General features: G+C 46.1%; 1 protein-coding gene across 2 annotated transcripts in view; it reads right to left on the minus strand.

The window, feature by feature from the left end:
• The window catches only part of MFSD13A (major facilitator superfamily domain containing 13A), a 44,381-nt gene that overhangs the window by 17,765 nt on the left and 8,046 nt on the right, over window positions 1–18,570 (minus strand). For both annotated transcript variants that reach the window (XM_030202834.1, XM_030202833.1), the window contains one exon: window positions 16,329–16,446. In XM_030202834.1, coding sequence (XP_030058694.1) covers window positions 16,329–16,446 — 118 coding nt within the window. The remainder of the gene's footprint in view (window positions 1–16,328; window positions 16,447–18,570) is intronic.

An 18,570-nucleotide genomic window follows, 5' to 3' on the forward strand; every position in this document is an offset into this window, starting at 1 on the left:
TTGCCAAGCGACAGCCCAGAACTCTTAATGATTTAGAGATGATCTGCAAAGAGGAGTGGACCAAAATTCCTCCTGACATGTGTGCAAACCTCATCATCAACTACAGAAGACGTCTGACCGCTGTGCTTGCCAACAAGGGTTTTGCCACCAAGTATTAGGTCTTGTTTGCCAGAGGGATTAAATACTTATTTCCCTCTGCAGAATGCAAATAAATTCATATACTTTCCACAATGTGATTTTCCGGATTTAATTTGTGATGTGCTATCTCTCACTGTTACCAATAACCTACCCTTCAATTATGGGCTGCTCATGTCTTTGTCAGTGGGCAAACTTACAAAATCAGCAAGGGATCAAATACTTATTTCCCCCACTGTAGCTAGCCACCAAACCCAGTGAAGACAGTCTACTGAAACAGCCATGCACGATAAGTAAAGGTATCAAGAAATGTTACAGTGGGGGAAATAAGTATTTGATCCCTTGCTGATTTTGTAAGTTTGCCCACTGACAAAGACATGAGCAGCCCATAATTGAAGGGTAGGTTATTGGTAACAGTGAGAGATAGCACATCACAAATTAAATCCGGAAAATCACATTGTGGAAAGTATATGAATTTATTTGCATTCTGCAGAGGGAAATAAGTATTTAATCCCTCTGGCAAACAAGACCTAATACTTGGTGGCAAAACCCTTGTTGGCAAGCACAGCGGTCAGACGTCTTCTGTAGTTGATGATGAGGTTTGCACACATGTCAGGAGGAATTTTGGTCCACTCCTCTTTGCAGATCATCTCTAAATCATTAAGAGTTCTGGGCTGTCGCTTGGCAACTCGCAGCTTCAGCTCCCTCCATAAGTTTTCAATGGGATTAAGGTCTGGTGACTGGCTAGGCCACTCCATGACCCTAATGTGCTTCTTCCTGAGCCACTCCTTTGTTGCCTTGGCTGTATGTTTTGGGTCATTGTCGTGCTGGAAGACCCAGCCACGACCCATTTTTAAGGCCCTGGCGGAGGGAAGGAGGTTGTCACTCAGAATTGTACGGTACATGGCCCCATCCATTCTCCCATTGATGCGGTGAAGTAGTCCTGTGCCCTTAGCAGAGAAACACCCCCAAAACATAACATTTCCACCTCCATGCTTGACAGTGGGGACGGTGTTCTTTGGGTCATAGGCAACATTTCTCTTCCTCCAAACACGGCGAGTTGAGTTCATGCCAAAGAGCTCAATTTTTGTCTCATCTGACCACAGCACCTTCTCCCAATCACTCTCGGCATCATCCAGGTGTTCACTGGCAAACTTCAGACGGGCCGTCACATGTGCCTTCCGGAGCAGGGGGACCTTGCGGGCACTGCAGGATTGCAATCCGTTATGTCGTAATGTGTTACCAATGGTTTTCGTGGTGACAGTGGTCCCAGCTGCCTTGAGATCATTGACAAGTTCCCCCCTTGTAGTTGTAGGCTGATTTCTAACCTTCCTCATGATCAAGGATACCCCACGAGGTGAGATTTTGCGTGGAGCCCCAGATCTTTGTCGATTGACAGTCATTTTGTACTTCTTCCATTTTCTTACTATGGCACCAACAGTTGTCTCCTTCTCGCCCAGCGTCTTACTGATGGTTTTGTAGCCCATTCCAGCCTTGTGCAGGTGTATGATCTTGTCCCTGACATCCTTAGACAGCTCCTTGCTCTTGGCCATTTTGTAGAGGTTAGAGTCTGACTGATTCACTGAGTCTGTGGACAGGTGTCTTTCATACAGGTGACCATTGCCGACAGCTGTCTGTCATGCAGATAACGAGTTGATTTGGAGCATCTACCTGGTCTGTAGGGGCCAGATCTCTAACTGGTTGGTGGGGGATCAAATACTTATTTCCCTCTGCAGAATGCAAATAAATTCATATACTTTCCACAATGTGATTTTCCGGATTTAATTTGTGATGTGCTATCTCTCACTGTTACCAATAACCTACCCTTCAATTATGGGCTGCTCATGTCTTTGTCAGTGGGCAAACTTACAAAATCAGCAAGGGATCAAATACTTATTTCCCCCACTGTATACATGTAGCCGGAGCTATAGATGTGGCTGCCAAAACTGGAGACATCCAGGCTGTTGCTAATGCAGGAGTGTGGTTTTGCAGCAGTATCCATACAGGCAGCTGCAGAGACTGGTCTCAAACAGGCGGCACAGTGATAGAGGTAGCTGTGGTAACTGGCAACACACAGGTGGCCGCTGCCTCTGAAGCCATACGCTTGCATGCAATATGATATAACAAGCAGTAGCCATAACTGACATACGAGTGGATGCTGACTCTGCTGCCCTACTTATGGTTACCACAGCCAATGACAGGCAGCAATCAGCTGCTGACTGGGATGCCACATAAATGTCCGTCCAATGTACCACAGCCAACTGTAACATCTGATGCAAGTAATTTCTTTTGTTCCACCTGTTACTTTTTGGTAGTATTTGGACTCTGGTGATGCGATTTCCCATTATTGTTTTCTACTATTATAATATGTCTGGGTTTTTCCTCCACTGAGTGCTTGTAGAATAGACCATTTATGGGCAAAATTCAAGATCTTGAGAATCACTACTCTGGGTCATGTGTCTAGAGACTGCCTTGGTCCTACCCGATGTGCCTGCTCCATTCTTAAAGGCCCCAAATGGTTCGGTAACTGCAGCAATTGGGTGAGCCATGTCTCCACAAAACTTGTGAGTTCTCTGTCCTCTAAGGTTTCAGATAGTACCACCAATCTCAAGTTGCTCCTCCTGGACCTGTTTTCCTGGTCCTCTAGCTTTTCTTCTAAGACCACCAGTGACTTTTGCAATTGGGTCTGCCAGTTCTCCACCATGACCATGTGGTCTTCCAAGTCACTGGTTCTTTGCTGAAAGGTCAAAATCTCGACCCAATTCTAGTTTGCTCTCCATCCGCTCTAATTTTGCATCTAAAGGTAAAAGCCATTTGTCAAGCAAGGTCTCTAGCGCCGTGGATACTTCCACGGCAACTCAGGCAACCCATGCTGAGCTGTGTGACCCGCTGGGCTATGTGATGCCACCATCTTGTCTTCTGCAAGCTTACCGCGCTCCCTGTCTTTCTTATGCGATTTTGTTGCCATTCCAACTGCGGTCTAATTCGGCTCCGTTCAACTCCACAAATCTTCCTGCTGCACTGCAAGGTGTTCGGGGAGCAGGCATCACATCAAAGTCAGGGTTTATTTCTGCTCAAGATTATTTTCTGCTCATTTGTAGTTAACATTATGGGGTTTTTTTGCCCATTACCTGTGACAATTGTTTTGTAAGTTTTTTTCATTTTTTTCAAATATACAATTTTGAAACTTTAAAAAAATTTTTTTGGTCTATTATCATTATTTTTTCCATTTATCACTTCAATTTATTCAATTCATTTTTAATTATATTCATATTTTATTTTTCCACACCATAACTGGCATTATTTATCAATCATTTTTATCATATAATTATATATCTCCTATCTATACCCATTTCATGCCTGCTCATCAATTTATCTTTTTGACTAGACCATCCCTGCTTCAAGAAGGTTTTACATCATTTCTGTCTAAGAAGGGTTTTTGAAAAATAAGGTCAGTGTTATATTTACACCCAAGTCTGCCTCATCCATAAATACACCATTAAGTTTGCCATTTATCGTCCTCTTTTACCAAAATTCGCCGTTATATTATTTATTTATATTTTATTCATTATTTTTATTTTTATTTTATATGGTTCTTTTTGCATTAGATAAACATTATTCATTTATCTAATAAGACTACTTTTAAATTTATCTTTGAATGTAATTGTTTTTATCTTTATTAAAATACCAAAATAATATACACTTCAAAACTTGACCATGCACACCAATTTATTTGTTATGCTCTTAATATATTTTTTCAATATGTTTTAAAAGTATATGATATCATTTTAATATATAGGATACAGGTTGTATGTCTCTTTATGCATTCACTTTGATATCTATTTATTATTTTATATACACGTGTTTAAATTTATTTTAAGTAAAATATAGGTATATTTCAAAAAAATTTAAATTTTTTAGATATCTATATATTCCATTTTTCATATCTATATATTCTATTTTTACACACTATAAATGTATGTAACATTTGTATTTTTGTTATTTTTTATTACCTGTGTATTAAATTTTATTTTAGACTCCTGATGCAGGCCTAAAGGCCGAAACACAACATTGTGTCGAGTCTATATACTTCAAAATCATTCCTGGATCCCACAGTATATCCGCCCCAATTATACATCTAATATGGGACTCAATCTTCCAAAATGCTTTTATCTTTCTAGAACGCCAGCAGAAGTTCCATATTACCCTTCTTCCCACATAATCAACATCCAACAGTGACCCCTGGCAACATATGGTTGATGTTAAATACCAGTAATATGCCACTTTGTAGGTGTTTTACTGTGTGTTAACAGCAAGGGAGGACTTAAGCAGTGGCTACAAATACAGAAAGTGCTCCCTATTACTATATAACCCCCTATTGCTGACTTTTAGTGACTCTTAAAGATATGTATACAACACCAATACCAACTATTTGGTTGACTCGCTATGCTGACACAAGCTGACTTACATGAAGTCAAACTCTGTCAATTTCCGTTTTATGTCCTTGCTATAAAGCAAATATGTTCGTTACCATTTTAAGGACTCAAAACTTACAAAACACTTCTTCCTCTAACAGCTGGTCCCAGAATTTCAGCCCTCTCTCACCACAAATCTGATAGGTCTCCCTCTGAAGTTTGGAATGCAGCATCAAATATATAATGTATGTACCAAAATATGGTCACCAACCTTTTGAAACTGGGAGACATGCACCTCCAATATTTAGTCCGCGTAGGGGGATATTCCTTTTTTATACAACCTAAACTGCCTTAGCATCCACAACAAACAACCCAATGGCATCTCCTCCATCCAAGGTTTGCTCAATATGCATCCATAACTTGTACTTCCCGTAGTCTTCCACTCAATGGCTGATTGCAGTACTATCAGGCTTGTCAACTACAATATATTTAAGCACAGCTATCCTACCCTTTCTTCTAGAGGCTGACCAAATTTCAGTTTTGGTTTTGGAGCCGAAATGGACCCAAAATCCGGATTCTGCCATGCTTCGGATTCAGACAAAAATGCCAGTGCATTTTCAGCTGAAACAGAAATTTCCCCATCCCCAATTGCGAACAGTCTCTGCCTGCTTCCCCCCTCACAACTTCAATGCAACCACTCTCTGCTTGCTCCGCACCTCCCCCTCCCCAACAACTCAAGCACCACCTCCCATCACCTGAAGGCCATCCCAAAGGCCTACCTTTTGTTGAAAGTTTTTTTTTTAATATGTTCACCATTCAGTAAATGAACCATTGAGGACCATTTGTTATTGCTTAAGAAAATCAATGGTTCTACATATAAACTGTATCAAGTGAGAAAGAATTCCAAGATCTTTGTACATCCAGTAGGGGAGAAGAAAGGGACTAGAAAAGACAAAGGTAAAAGGTTTGAAATTATGTAGACAAAAACAAAGATAGATAGAATAAAGTTGAATGCTGGAAACCCAGTCAGAAATTACAATGATAGCTTTCAGGCCTGCAAAGGCTGCAATAATCCTTTTGATCTTTCTCTCTCGGTCTCGCAATGTATCAGGCAATGCCTGGTCCTTTGCTGTACAAATTAGTCTCTGATTCTTTATCTTGCCACTGATCCCTTCAGTAATTGCTTTACAACCTTGTTTTCTTATTTTCCTTGGTTGATATTTAGCTGCTCCTCTGTTGTCTGGCAAATCTCTCAACCCACAGGCAGTTGAATTCTGTACAGACTATCAAATATTTTACTCTGGCAGCATTTCTGAAGAAACTGTTCGTCCTTACTGGAAAAACAAAGAGGAACTAGGACTGCATTGTTCTGAGACTTTTCCCACAGGCTCTGAGGACAGGACAGCAACAAAACTTGACAGCAGATGGCTTAAAGGCAAAAAGTAAAGCAGAGTAGTGGCTATTCTGTAAAAAAAAAAAAAAAAATTAGAAAATGGACGCAAGGAAAAATGAGACCGATCTAATCTGCACCAGAAGAGAAGCACTACTACTACTACTTAACATTTCTAGAGCGCTACTAGGGTTACGCAGCGCTGTACAATTTAACAAAGAGAGACAGTCCCTGCTCAAAGAGCTTACAATCTAATAGACAAGTGAACAGTCGGTCCGATAGGGGCAGTCAAATTGGAGCAGTCTGGATTCACTGAACGGTAAGGGTTAGGTGCCGAACGCAGCAATGAAGAGGTGGGCTTTAAGCAAAGACTTGAAGACGGGCAGGGAGGGGGCTTGACGTAAGGGTTCAGGAAGGTTGTTCCAAGCATAGGGTGAGGCGAGGCAGAATGAGCGGAGCCTGGAGTTGGCGGTGGTGGAGAAGGGTACTGAGAGGAGGGATTTATCCTGTGAACGGAGGTTACGGGCGGGAACGTAAGGGGAGATGAGGGTAGAAAGATAGTGAGGGGCAGCAGACTGAGTGCATTTGTAGGTAAGAAGGAGAAGCTTGAATTGAATGCGGTATCTGATCGGAAGCCAGTGAAGCACCTTACTCTTATGAGATTCTACAGAGTAAGTTTATATGGAAAGACAAGAAGAAATCTTCACTGGGTTTAAACTGATGTTCTCTTATCAAACGCAGTTTCTTTTACTTTTCTTTCAGCTTTGCTCTCCTCTTCTCACCTCCATCTTACTTCACAGCCTTCTTACTAGGTTGGATCGAGTACCTGTGATTTGAATTAACAGTAATTCATGCTAGTAAATGTAAGATGATAGCTGATGGCATAAGCTAATTTATTTACATTTCATTGGCAAAAATGAAGTCTGTAATAATATAAGCCAAATACATAGAAAGTCTTGTTTTCCATTTCTTGATCTCTCTCCCTGCCTGAACTCCTTCTTGCATGGTTGAACGCTTATTATGTGTCAACATTTTTATTGATGATTCCACCTGGTAACACATCCATTAGAGTACATACACAACAAATTGTAAAGCTATCGTTCTTATGTACATTAATCTTAAGTTGCTATCATCAGTTTTTGTTTTATAACAGTAACCCTCTCTTATCCCCCTCCCCCCTTACTACCTTCACTTTTGCCCTGTACATTGAAAGAAACCATAGTCAGCTTGTTACATTAAACTCAAACCGTAATTCCAATAGTAACACCTTACATTATTCTGTGATTAAACCCCTTATTACTATTATTCCCCCCTCCCCTCCATCTTTTTAAATACTCCATGCTCATTCGTAATCCGTTCATGGTCTAGTCATAGCCATCCTCTTCATTTTCCTATATTTAATGTGTTGGTAAAGGTTCACTGCCTTACTGGTGCTTCTTAAAGCTCTATATACCATTATCCTCTCTGTCTATTGTATTCCCAAAGGCCTACCTTTAAAAACCTTGATGGTCTAGTGGCCTCCTTGGGAGAAGAGCAATCCTCAGTCACTCTTGCCCCCTCTGGCTCTGCAGTCAAAACAGCTGCCACAACTTCCAGTGGCAACCTCACGAGACTGCTGCAGGAGGCCCCGGCAGCCGTTTTGAGATTGGAACCGGTATGATGGGGGGGGGGGGGGGGGGGGGGGGGGAGAGGGATAGTTTCAGTTTCAGCCAAAACCGAGCAGCAAATTTCAGACACAGATTCGATTTCAGTCGAAACTGAGAACCTGGTTTTGGTCACCCCCTACTTTCTTCTAGATCTAACAAAATATATATCTCTGCCTATCCTAAGGAGTTTTACCCTGCCATATAAATAAAAAAAAAAACAAAAAAAAGAACTTTAATCTCCAGCAACTTTCTTTTGGGTTCTGGAATGGGCAAGTCCTGGAAAACCTAAGCACTTCAGACAGAGGCAGGGGTGCAGGAGGAAGGGAAGAAGCTTGATATTGGGAGGGACAGGGACACAGATGCTGTTCATAGAGGGAGAATAGGGATAGAGACATGGGTGGGGGCTGCTCAGACAGCAAAGTAGAAAATGTATTTTGGTAGAATTCATTAAATTGCATATTTTCCAATGCTAAATATACAAAAAAAGGAGAACCACTAAAAGTAGTGAATACACCAAAAATACAAATAGTGGACCAATAATACTTCAAATCTACTTCAGGATGTGAAATATCTCTATATATAAAAGGCACCACCAACGTTCTAAATGAAGCCTCCAGCCGGAAGTGTGAAGGGGGAGAGATATCCGGTTTCCCTATGAGTGTCTGCCCCGCCCTCACTCTCTCTAACACAAACAGTGAAGGAAAACACAGCAAAGCACGAAATCAAATCGCTCTCTCTGTAACAGTGAAGGACTCAGAGGGGGGAGGGGAGAGAGGGCAGAAGCCCTCACTATCTCTGTAACACAAACACAGCAGAGCAGGAAACTTAACACTGAAGGACTCGACTCCGAGGGGGGAGGGGGCAGGGACACACACACTCCCACATGCACACAGAAGAAAACCTTGCTAGCCCCTGTTTCATTTGCATCAGAAACGGGGCTTTTTTACTAGTATAGTATAAAGTGATCAAACAACCACACAGTTCTTATAACATCTCTTCAGTGTCCTTCTACCTAATTACTTTTTTGATTTTTTGTTTTTACTTTAAATTTCTTAAAAAAAAGGAGGAAAAAGATCTCAGTTGGCTGTGACTGTCTTACCTAACCAAAAAAGCAGGCAGACCTGCAGTCAGGTAGACACTGATTTGTAAACAGCTCACAGTTCTCTATTACTGGTCTCAAAAAACCTCCATAATCTTTTATTCAAAATAAGAACACAAAGGTCTTCTCAAATCTTTTCAACAAGAATAAATGTGTGTGTAAAAAGCACTTAACTTCAAAGCAGAAGCTGTGCCCACCTGTTTCACCACACAGGCTTCCTCAGAGGAATAAACTCACTGCCAGCAAATTAGGATTATATCCTCCTGCCATTACCTCTTGACAGACTGCTTTTTGCAGAGTCTCCATTACACTGGAGAGAGGGTGTTATAGGGGCCCACCAATGCTCCCCAACACTGTTGCTAATCATTTGAATGTTTTTTTTTTTGTTACATTTGTACCCCGCGCTTTCCCACTCATGGCAGGCTCAATGAGGCTTACATGGGGCAATGGAGGGTTAGGTGACTTGCCCAGAGTCACAAAGAGCTGCCTGTGCCTGAAGTGGGAATCGAACTCAGTTCCTCAGGACCAAAGTCCACCACCCTAACCACTAGGCCACTCCTTCACTGTTGCTACTATTTGAGATTCTACATGGAATGTTGCTATTCCAACATTCCATGTAGAAGTCGGCCCTTGCAGATCACCAATGTGGCTGCGCAGGCTTCTGCTTCTGTGAGTCTGACGTCCTGCACGTGCAGGACGTCAGACTCACAGAAACAGAAGCCTGCGCAGCCTTCATAAGTACATAAGTACATAAGTAGTGCCATACTGGGAAAGACCAAAGGTCCATCTAGCCCAGCATCCTGTCACCGACAGTGGCCAATCCAGGTCAAGGGCACCTGGCACGCTCCCCAAACGTAAAAACATTCCAGACAAGTTATACCTAAAAATGCGGAATTTTTCCAAGTCCATTTAATAGCGGTCTATGGACTTGTCCTTTAGGAATCTATCTAACCCCTTTTTAAACTCCGTCAAGCTAACCGCCCGTACCACGTTCTCCGGCAACGAATTCCAGAGTCTAATTACACGTTGGGTGAAGAAAAATTTTCTCCGATTCGTTTTAAATTTACCACACTGTAGCTTCAACTCATGCCCTCTAGTCCTAGTATTTTTGGATAGCGTGAACAGTCGCTTCACATCCACCCGATCCATTCCACTCATTATTTTATACACTTCTATCATATCTCCCCTCAGCCGTCTCTTCTCCAAGCTGAAAAGCCCTAGCCTTCTCAGCCTCTCTTCATAGGAAAGTCGTCCCATCCCCACTATCATTTTCGTCGCCCTTCGCTGTACCTTTTCCAATTCTACTATATCTTTTTTGAGATACGGAGACCAGTACTGAACACAATACTCCAGGTGCGGTCGCACCATGGAGCGATACAACGGCATTATAACATCCGCACACCTGGACTCCATACCCTTCCTAATAACACCCAACATTCTATTCGCTTTCCTAGCCACAGCAGCACACTGAGCAGAAGGTTTCAGCGTATCATGTTGCAACATTCCATGTAGAATCTCCAATAGTAGCAACATTCCATGTAGAATCTCCAATAGTATCTATTTTATTTTTGTTACATTTGTACCCCGCGCTTTCCCACTCATGGCAGGCTCAATGCGGCTTACATGGGGCAAGGTAAAATTATGTATAATCATACCTGATAATTTTCTTTCCATTAATCATAGCTGATCAATCCATAGACTGGTGGGTTGTGTCCATCTACCAGCAGGTGGAGATAGAGAGCAAACTTTTGCCTCCCTATATGTGGTCATGTGCTGCCGGAAACTCCTCAGTATGTCGATATCAAAGCTCCATCCGCAGGACTCAGCACTTAGAGAATTACACCCACGAAGGGACACTCTGCCCAGCTCACCACCGCCGAAACGGGGGAGGGGAATTAACCCAGCTCATCCCCACACAAGTGGGGGAGGGGAATCCGTCCAGCTCATCCCCGCGGAGCGGGGGAGGGACACCACACCCGCCGATGCGGGGGGATCTGGCTTATCCTGCAACCGCAACCGCGGGAGGAGCTGACTGACCCTAACACCGCCGAAGCGGGAGGGGTACAAAACTGCCCTACAGCCGCACGAAGCGGGAGGGAGTGCCGGCAGAATTTTAAGTCTCAATCCAGCCCCGTAAACGGAGGGGAGAGGAATGCAGCAGCTCACTGTAACACAAACTCGTCTTAACTCTTGAAGAATCCAAGTGAAAAAACTTGAACACGAAGTCTTTCTGAAGTAACTGAAGACTGAACTTGAACCTGAAATGCAACCAGAATAAAAACAGTACAGATATCTGGGAGGGGCTATGGATTGATCAGCTATGATTAATGGAAAGAAAATTATCAGGTATGATTATACATAATTTTACCTTCCATATCATCAAGCTGATCAATCCATAGACTGGTGGGATGTACCGAAGCAGTACTCACCCAGGGCGGGACATAGAAAACCCTGACCGCAACACTGAAGCTCCAAACCGGGCCTCCGCCCGAGCACCCACAGTCAAGCGGTAATGCTTGGAGAATGTATGGGCCGAAGCCCAAGTTGCCGCCTTGCATATCTCTTCCAAGGAGACGGAACCGGCCTCTGCCATCGAGGCCGCCTGAGCTCTTGTGGAGTGAGCCTTCAGCTGGATAGGCGGCACCTTCCCCGCGGCCACATAAGCCGCTGCAATGGCTTCCTTGACCCATCTTGCCACTGTAGGCTTAGCAGCCTGCAGACCCCTACGAGGACCTGCATACAGGACAAACAGATGATCCGATTTCCGGAAATCATTGGTCACTTCCAAGTATCTGATGATGACTCGTCTCACATCCAGATATTTAAGAGCAGAGTACTCCTCTGGGTAGTCCTCCCTACGAAAGGAAGGGAGACAGAGCTGCTGATTCACATGGAAGCGAGAAACAATCTTGGGCAGAAAGGAAGGCACTGTGCGAATAGTCACTCCTGCCTCAGTGAACTGCAGAAAAGGCTCTCGACATGAGAGCGCCTGGAGCTCGGAAACTCTTCTGGCTGAAGTGATAGCCACCAAAAAGACTGCTTTCAACGTCAGGTCTTTCAGAGATGCCCTTGACAAGGGTTCAAACGGCGGCTTCTGCAATGCTCTTAGCACCAGGTTGAGATTCCACGCAGGCACCACTGAGTGCAGAGGAGGGCGCAGGTGATTAACCCCCTTGAGAAAGCGCACCACATCTGGCTGCGAAGCCAGGGAAGCACCCTTCAGGCGGCCCCTGAAGCAAGCCAGAGCCGCTACCTGGACTTTAAGGGAACTGAGCGACAGGCCTTTGTCCAGACCTTCTTGCAGGAACGCCAACACTGAAGAAATTGGAGCAGTGAAAGGAGAAAGTGAGCCTGCTTCACACCACGCTGCAAAGATACGCCAAACCCTGGCGTAAGCAGTAGAAGTAGAGCGCTTCCTCGCTCTCAGCATAGTGGCGATGACCTTGTCTGAGAAGCCCTTCTTCCTCAGACGCTGCCGCTCAATAGCCAGGCCGTAAGACCAAAGGGGGAGGGATCCTCCATCACCACGGGACCCTGATGTAACAGGCCCTGCTCCACTGGCAGCCGCAGAGGATCGTCGACTGAGAGCCTGATCAAGTCCGTATACCAGGGACGTCTGGGCCAATCCGGACCCACCAGGATTACCCTGCCGGGATGCTTTGCCACCCGGTCTAGCACCCTGCCCAACATGGGCCAGGGCGGGAACACATAGAGAAGCTCTTGTGTCGGCCACTGTTGGAGAAGAGCATCTACTCCCAGGGATCGAGGGTCCCGTCCTCTGCTGAAAAAGCGCGGCACTTGGCAATTGGCCGATGACGCCATCAGATCTAGGCTCGGCTGGCCCCAGCGCTTCGTGATGTCCAAGAACGCCTGAGCAGATAGCTGCCACTCTCCGGGCTCCAAGGTATGGCGACTGAGAAAGTCCGCCTTGACATTCATGACTCCGGCAATGTGGGCCGCTGACAGCTGTTCTAGGTTCGCTTCTGCCCACTGGCATAGACTCATAGCCTCCTTGGCTAGAGGGGCGCTCTTGGTACCTCCCTGGCGGTTGACATAGGCCACAGCCGTGGCATTGTCCGACAGGACCCGTACAGGCTTCAACACCAGTACCGGGATGAACTCCAAAAGCGCCAACCGAATGGCTCTGAGTTCCAGGAGGTTGATAGACCACTTTGCCTCTGCAGGAGACCAGAGCCCCTGCGCTGTCCTTCCCAAACAGTGGGCTCCCCAGCCCGACAAAGAGGCGTCCGTCGTGACGACAATCCATTCTGGGGTCACCAGAGGCATTCCCGCAGACAACTTGTCTGTCTGCATCCACCAGCTCAGCGCCCTGCGCACTGCTGGATCCAAGGGAAGGCGCACAGCATAATCCTCCGACATCGGAGTCCAGCGCTGCAGCAGAGAGTGTTGAAGTGGTCTCATATGAGCCCTGGCCCAGGGCACTACTTCCATCGTGGCCGTCATAGAGCCCAACAGCTGCACATAGTCCCAAGCCCGAAGAGGAGAGGCTACTAGGAACTGGTCCACCTGAGCCTGAAGCTTGACAATCCGATTGTCTGGCAGGAACACTCTGCCCACTTGGGTGTCGAATCGAACTCCCAGATACTCCAGGGACTGAGTCGGGCGCAGCTGGCTCTTCTCCCAGTTGATGATCCATCCCAGGGAGCTCAAAAGAGCAACTACCCGGTCCACAGCTTTGCCGCACCCTGCATAAGAGGGGGCTCGGATCAACCAGTCGTCCAGATAAGGATGGACTTGTACTCCTTCCTTTCGCAGGAAGGCCGCTATGACCACCATTACTTTGGAAAAGGTCCGCGGAGCAGTAGCCAACCCGAAAGGGAGGGCTCTGAACTGGAAGTGTCGGCCCAGGACTGCAAAACGCAGAAAGCGTTGATGAGGAGGCCAGATGGGAATATGCAAGTATGCTTCCTTGATGTCCAAGGATGCCAGGTACTCCCCTGCCTTCACTGCCGCTATAACAGAGCGGAGAGTCTCCATGCGAAAGTGCCGCACTTTCAAGGCCCGATTGACCCCTTTGAGGACGAGGATAGGCCGGACAGAACCTCCTTTCTTTGGTACCACAAAGTAAATGGAGTAACGCCCCTTGCCAAGCTGACTTTCTGGCACCGGAACGACCGCACCCAGGCGGATCAGATTGTCCAAAGTCTGCTGCACTGCCACAGCTTTGACCGGAGACTTGCAGGGAGAGAGTACAAACCCGTCTCTTAAGGGTCGGCAGAACTCTAGCTTGTAGCCGTCTCTGATGACTTCCAGCACCCAAGCGTCTGAAGTTATTGTGGTCCACTCGCCCAGAAACGAGGACAGCCGTCCTCCAATCTGCACTGGGGCGTGGACCAAGACCCCGTCATTGGGTACGAGACCCTGGGGGAGGACCGGAGGGAGCACCTCCGGGACGGCGGTCTCTGCGAAAGGAATGCTGCTTGGGGGAGAAATTCCTCTTAAAGGAAGAGGGGGCAGAAGAACCCGACCTGCCCGGGCGGTACCGACGGGCTTCCTGAAACCGTCCTCTGGAGGTACCGGGACGAGCACTAGCCCGAGCCCTGACCTCTGGTAACTTCTTGCCCTTAGACGTGCCGAGATCGGTCACGATTTTGTCCAGCTCGATCCCAAAGAGCAGCTTGCCTTTAAAAGGCAATCTAGCCAGGCGGGATTTAGAGGCGTGGTCAGCAGACCAATGTTTCAGCCAAAGCCACCGCCGCGCAGAGACTGTCTGAGCCATGCCTTTAGCTGAGGCTCTCAAGACATCATACAGCAAGTCTGCCAAATAGGCTAAGCCCGATTCCAGGGCCGGCCAATCAGCCCTCAAGGAATGATCCGAGGGGGAAGCCCGCTGCACCATAGTCAGGCACGCCCTGGCCACATAGGAGCCGCAAACTGAGGCCTGCAAACTTAAAGCAGCCGCCTCAAAGGACGACCTTAAGGCCGCCTCCAATCTTCTGTCTTGGGCGTCCTTTAGGGCCGTGCCACCTTCCACCGGCAACGCCGTTTTCTTAGTCACCGCAGTGATTAAAGAATCCACGGTAGGCCACAGATAGGCCTCACGCTCACTCACGGCCAAAGGATAGAGGCGGGACATAGCCCTAGCCACTTTAAGGCTCGCTTCTGGGGCATCCCATTGAGCCGAAATTAAGGTGTGCATGGCATCATGCACGTGGAAGGTTCTAGGCGGGCGCTTCGTCCCCAGCATAATGGCAGAGCCAACAGGGGCTGAGGGAGAGACGTCCTCCGGAGAGGAAATCTTCAAAGTGTCCATGGCCTGTAACAACAGGTTGGGCAAATCCTCTGGGCTAAAAAGCCGCGCTGCAGAGGGGTCATCCGCTCCAACCGAGCGGGGATCCGTCTCCTCCAAGGAATCCGCAAAGGACCGTTGGGAGACCTCAGACACGCTGCCCTCATCTACATCGGAGGAGACAAATTCCTCCAAGGCCTGGGAATCAACCCGAGGGCGTTTGCCTCTGGGAACCTCAACCTCTTTACCAGACGAGGGAGCAGGGGCAGCGTTGTGCATGAGGAAGGCCTGATGCAGCAGCAAAACAAACTCGGGGGAGAAACCCCCCAGACTGTGCACTTCCGCAGCCTGGGCAACAGCCCTAGACGCACTCTCAACCGGCGCTCGAAATAGCGGGGGAGAGACATGCTGCGCATCCAAAATGGCGTCCGGCGCGAAACTCCGCGAAGGAGCCGCGCGGGAAGAACGGCTCTTAACATTAGCCGGTTTTGTGCCGTCGCCCAAATTAAGGGCGTTCATGGCATTAATGTCTCCAACCTCAAGGGCGGCCCCCGAAGAAGCCGTCCGAGCCGCGTGGCCGGCCAAGATGGCGGAGGCGAGGAGCGGGGGATGGGCGTTTATGGCGGGAAAAACTGCCACGCCGGAGGAAGGACCGGGACATTCATCGGTCACTAAACTGTCACCCATCAAGGGCGAATCAGGCTGTAAAACCCCCGCATCCCCTCTAGAAGCGCTCCAGCGATCCGGGGAGCGACCCTTTGCGCCCTCGCCCTCCGACGCCATATGCCACGAGGAGAAGAATCGGGGAACCCCCTGCCCGCTAGAAAAAGGTAAAATTACCTGCTTGCCGCTCCGAGCTGTAACGAACTGGTGTCCCAGTGAGTAGCTGCATAGAACGTTTAAATAAACGCCAAAATAAACGCCTTTAAAGACGTTTAAAATTTTTTTTTTTTTTTTTAAACGGAGCCAGCGGGAGGGGGGAGAAAAGGAGGGACCTGGCACCACCAGGTTTGCACTTGCTCAAAAGAGCCCTCAACCCCAGGCCTCAACAAAACCTAAGGATTAGGCTTGGAGGCCTAGCCAGAGCTGCTGCTGTGTGTGACCACCACCTGCTGAGATAGAGAACATACTGGGGAGTTTCCGGCAGCACATGACCACATATAGGGAGGCAAAAGTTTGCTCTCTATCTCCACCTGCTGGTAGATGGACACAACCCACCAGTCTATGGATTGATCAGCTTGATGATATGGAATGGAGGGTTAAGTGACTTGCCCAGAGTCACAAGGAGCTGCCTGTGCCTGAAGTGGGAATCGAACTCAGTTCCTCAGGACCAAAGTCCACCACCCTAACCACTAGGCCACTCCTCCACTGATTTATTAACCTGTAAATGTACCTGTACTAGGTTCATGCAGACAAACCAGAGGAAGTTACGGTGTCTGGATAACTGCTTGAGGTACTCCGCCAAGGTTATCCTTTTATCTTCAAGATTAGATCCCTGATCAATATACAGCCTGAAAGGACACAAGAACATTAGTTTTAATTGCTGTTACAATTATAACCATGAGTTTCTCCTTCTACCTCTTAATCCTAAAGCACACTTTGTTCAAGGCACAAGACATCACTGTAATCATTTCCTTGTTAAACATAAACAAGCATATCACTTAATCTTTTTTTCTTCAGTTCTGCATTTAGTGTGGGAGAAGAGAAAGACACTAAGGTGCTCATTTTCAAAGCAAATAGATTTGCAAAGTTACAAGTAACTTGGTAAGTCTATGTGCTTTGAAAATGAGCCTCTAAATCACCCCAAGTTTGAAACTTTCAAGACATTCAGCGCCATGTCTGCACCTTAAAACCAAGATATCAGATTCTTTGGTGAAGCGAGACCCAGGTGCCATCTTGATCTTCTGAATAAACTCTGTGCATAACTGCTGAGAACATAAAGCCTCTTGCACTATAGATCTGCTAAATATATTAGCTGCTTGATTTAATAACATTTTTTTCTGCCACATGTGGCTACTAATATAAAACAATGCCATGTGAAACAAGAGCCCCATGTTGCATTTGCCCACCAACCACTCCTTGGGTGACCCTAAGCAAGTCACTGGAGGCAGGTCTTGTAACCATGTAAATTATGTTATACAGCAGGGTTGTCCAACCTTGGTCCTCGAGGGCCGCAATCCAGCCAGGTTTCCAGGATTTCCCCAATGAATATGCATACTAATAACCAACTCAAGGTTTTCAACACTTAATATGTATTATATTATCTAAACCATTATAACTTTTAAAACAATCTTTATTTCACCATTCATGTACACAAAATATATTCTACTTCCCCAATATGAACCAATATCATAACCAAACCCTCAGTCCCTCAGACACAGAGGCATTGCAATATTCAAAATATGTTTTCCATACTATATTAGTTCATAATCATCTTGGAACTAAACATTTTTCTTCCAATGTTTAGTTACAAGATGAGTATGAACTAATATAGTATGGGAATGAATATGCATGAGATCTATTAGCATGCACTGCCTCCATTGTAAGCAAATAGATCTCATGCATATTCATTGGAGAAATCCTGAAACCCCAACCTGGCGAGGGCCAAGGCTGGACTCCTCTGTTATACAGTGTAGTTTATATTGATAACACTAGTTAAATAAATGTGTCATGTTTCTTTCTAAACAATTACTGAGAACATAAAGACAGCAATCAGATAAGCTCCTCTAACAATCAGAACTGTACAAGCTTCTCCACACTGCCTTTACTTATTTTAAACTGTCATGTGGTCTCTGAATTGATTAGCTCTCTGACCTCTTTGTTCAAACTAAGAGTACCATCTGAGGATATGAACATCTGTGGACTGAAAATATACCCTACAAAGCAAGATGTGTAGAGGCTGATCGAAACTGGTGGTTTTGATTTCGATTGAAACCACATCCACAGCTCAGTTTTGGCTTGAACCGGAACCAAAAACATCGCCCCACAGTCCCTGCCACAAGACCACTCACCTGAGCCAGCCTCTCGCCCACCCCCGTGCTTATTATTTTTATTGTTTGCATTTGTATCCCACATTTTCCCACCTTTTTGCGGGCTCAGTGTGGCTTACAATAAGATAAGAATAATGAGAATACAGTTGTTACAAATTGGTTATGGGTTACATTGTACAAGTTATGCGAGATAATCGAATTATCATTAGGAATATCACAATGGGACATCAACATTGAGACTTTGGGAGGAGACAATGGGAAGCTTAAGGGCAGTGTTAAGACACAGAGGCACATGGTGTACATATTTCTGTGAGTATATGTATGATTAATGTGGAATTAGGGGGGGATGAGAGATCATAAGTGGATGTGTGATGCATTGATGTACAGTGAGTGTGGACTCTATGTGTTTTGGTTATTTCCGTAAATTGTCTCAAACAGATGGGTCTTCAGTAATCTGCGGAAGGATGCTTGTTCGTGGATCGCTCTTAAGTTGCATGGCAGTGTGTTCCAAAGCTGCGTGCTCGTGTGAGAAAAGGTTGACGCGTGTAGCGTCTTGTATTTCACGCCCTTGAAAGTAGGGAAATGGAGGTTGAGGTATGTTCGGGAAGATCTCCTAGCATTTCTGGGTGGTAGGTCAATCAACTC

Source organism: Microcaecilia unicolor, chromosome 5, assembly GCF_901765095.1.
Source record: "Microcaecilia unicolor chromosome 5, aMicUni1.1, whole genome shotgun sequence".
Classification (NCBI taxonomy): Eukaryota; Metazoa; Chordata; class Amphibia; order Gymnophiona; family Siphonopidae; genus Microcaecilia; species Microcaecilia unicolor.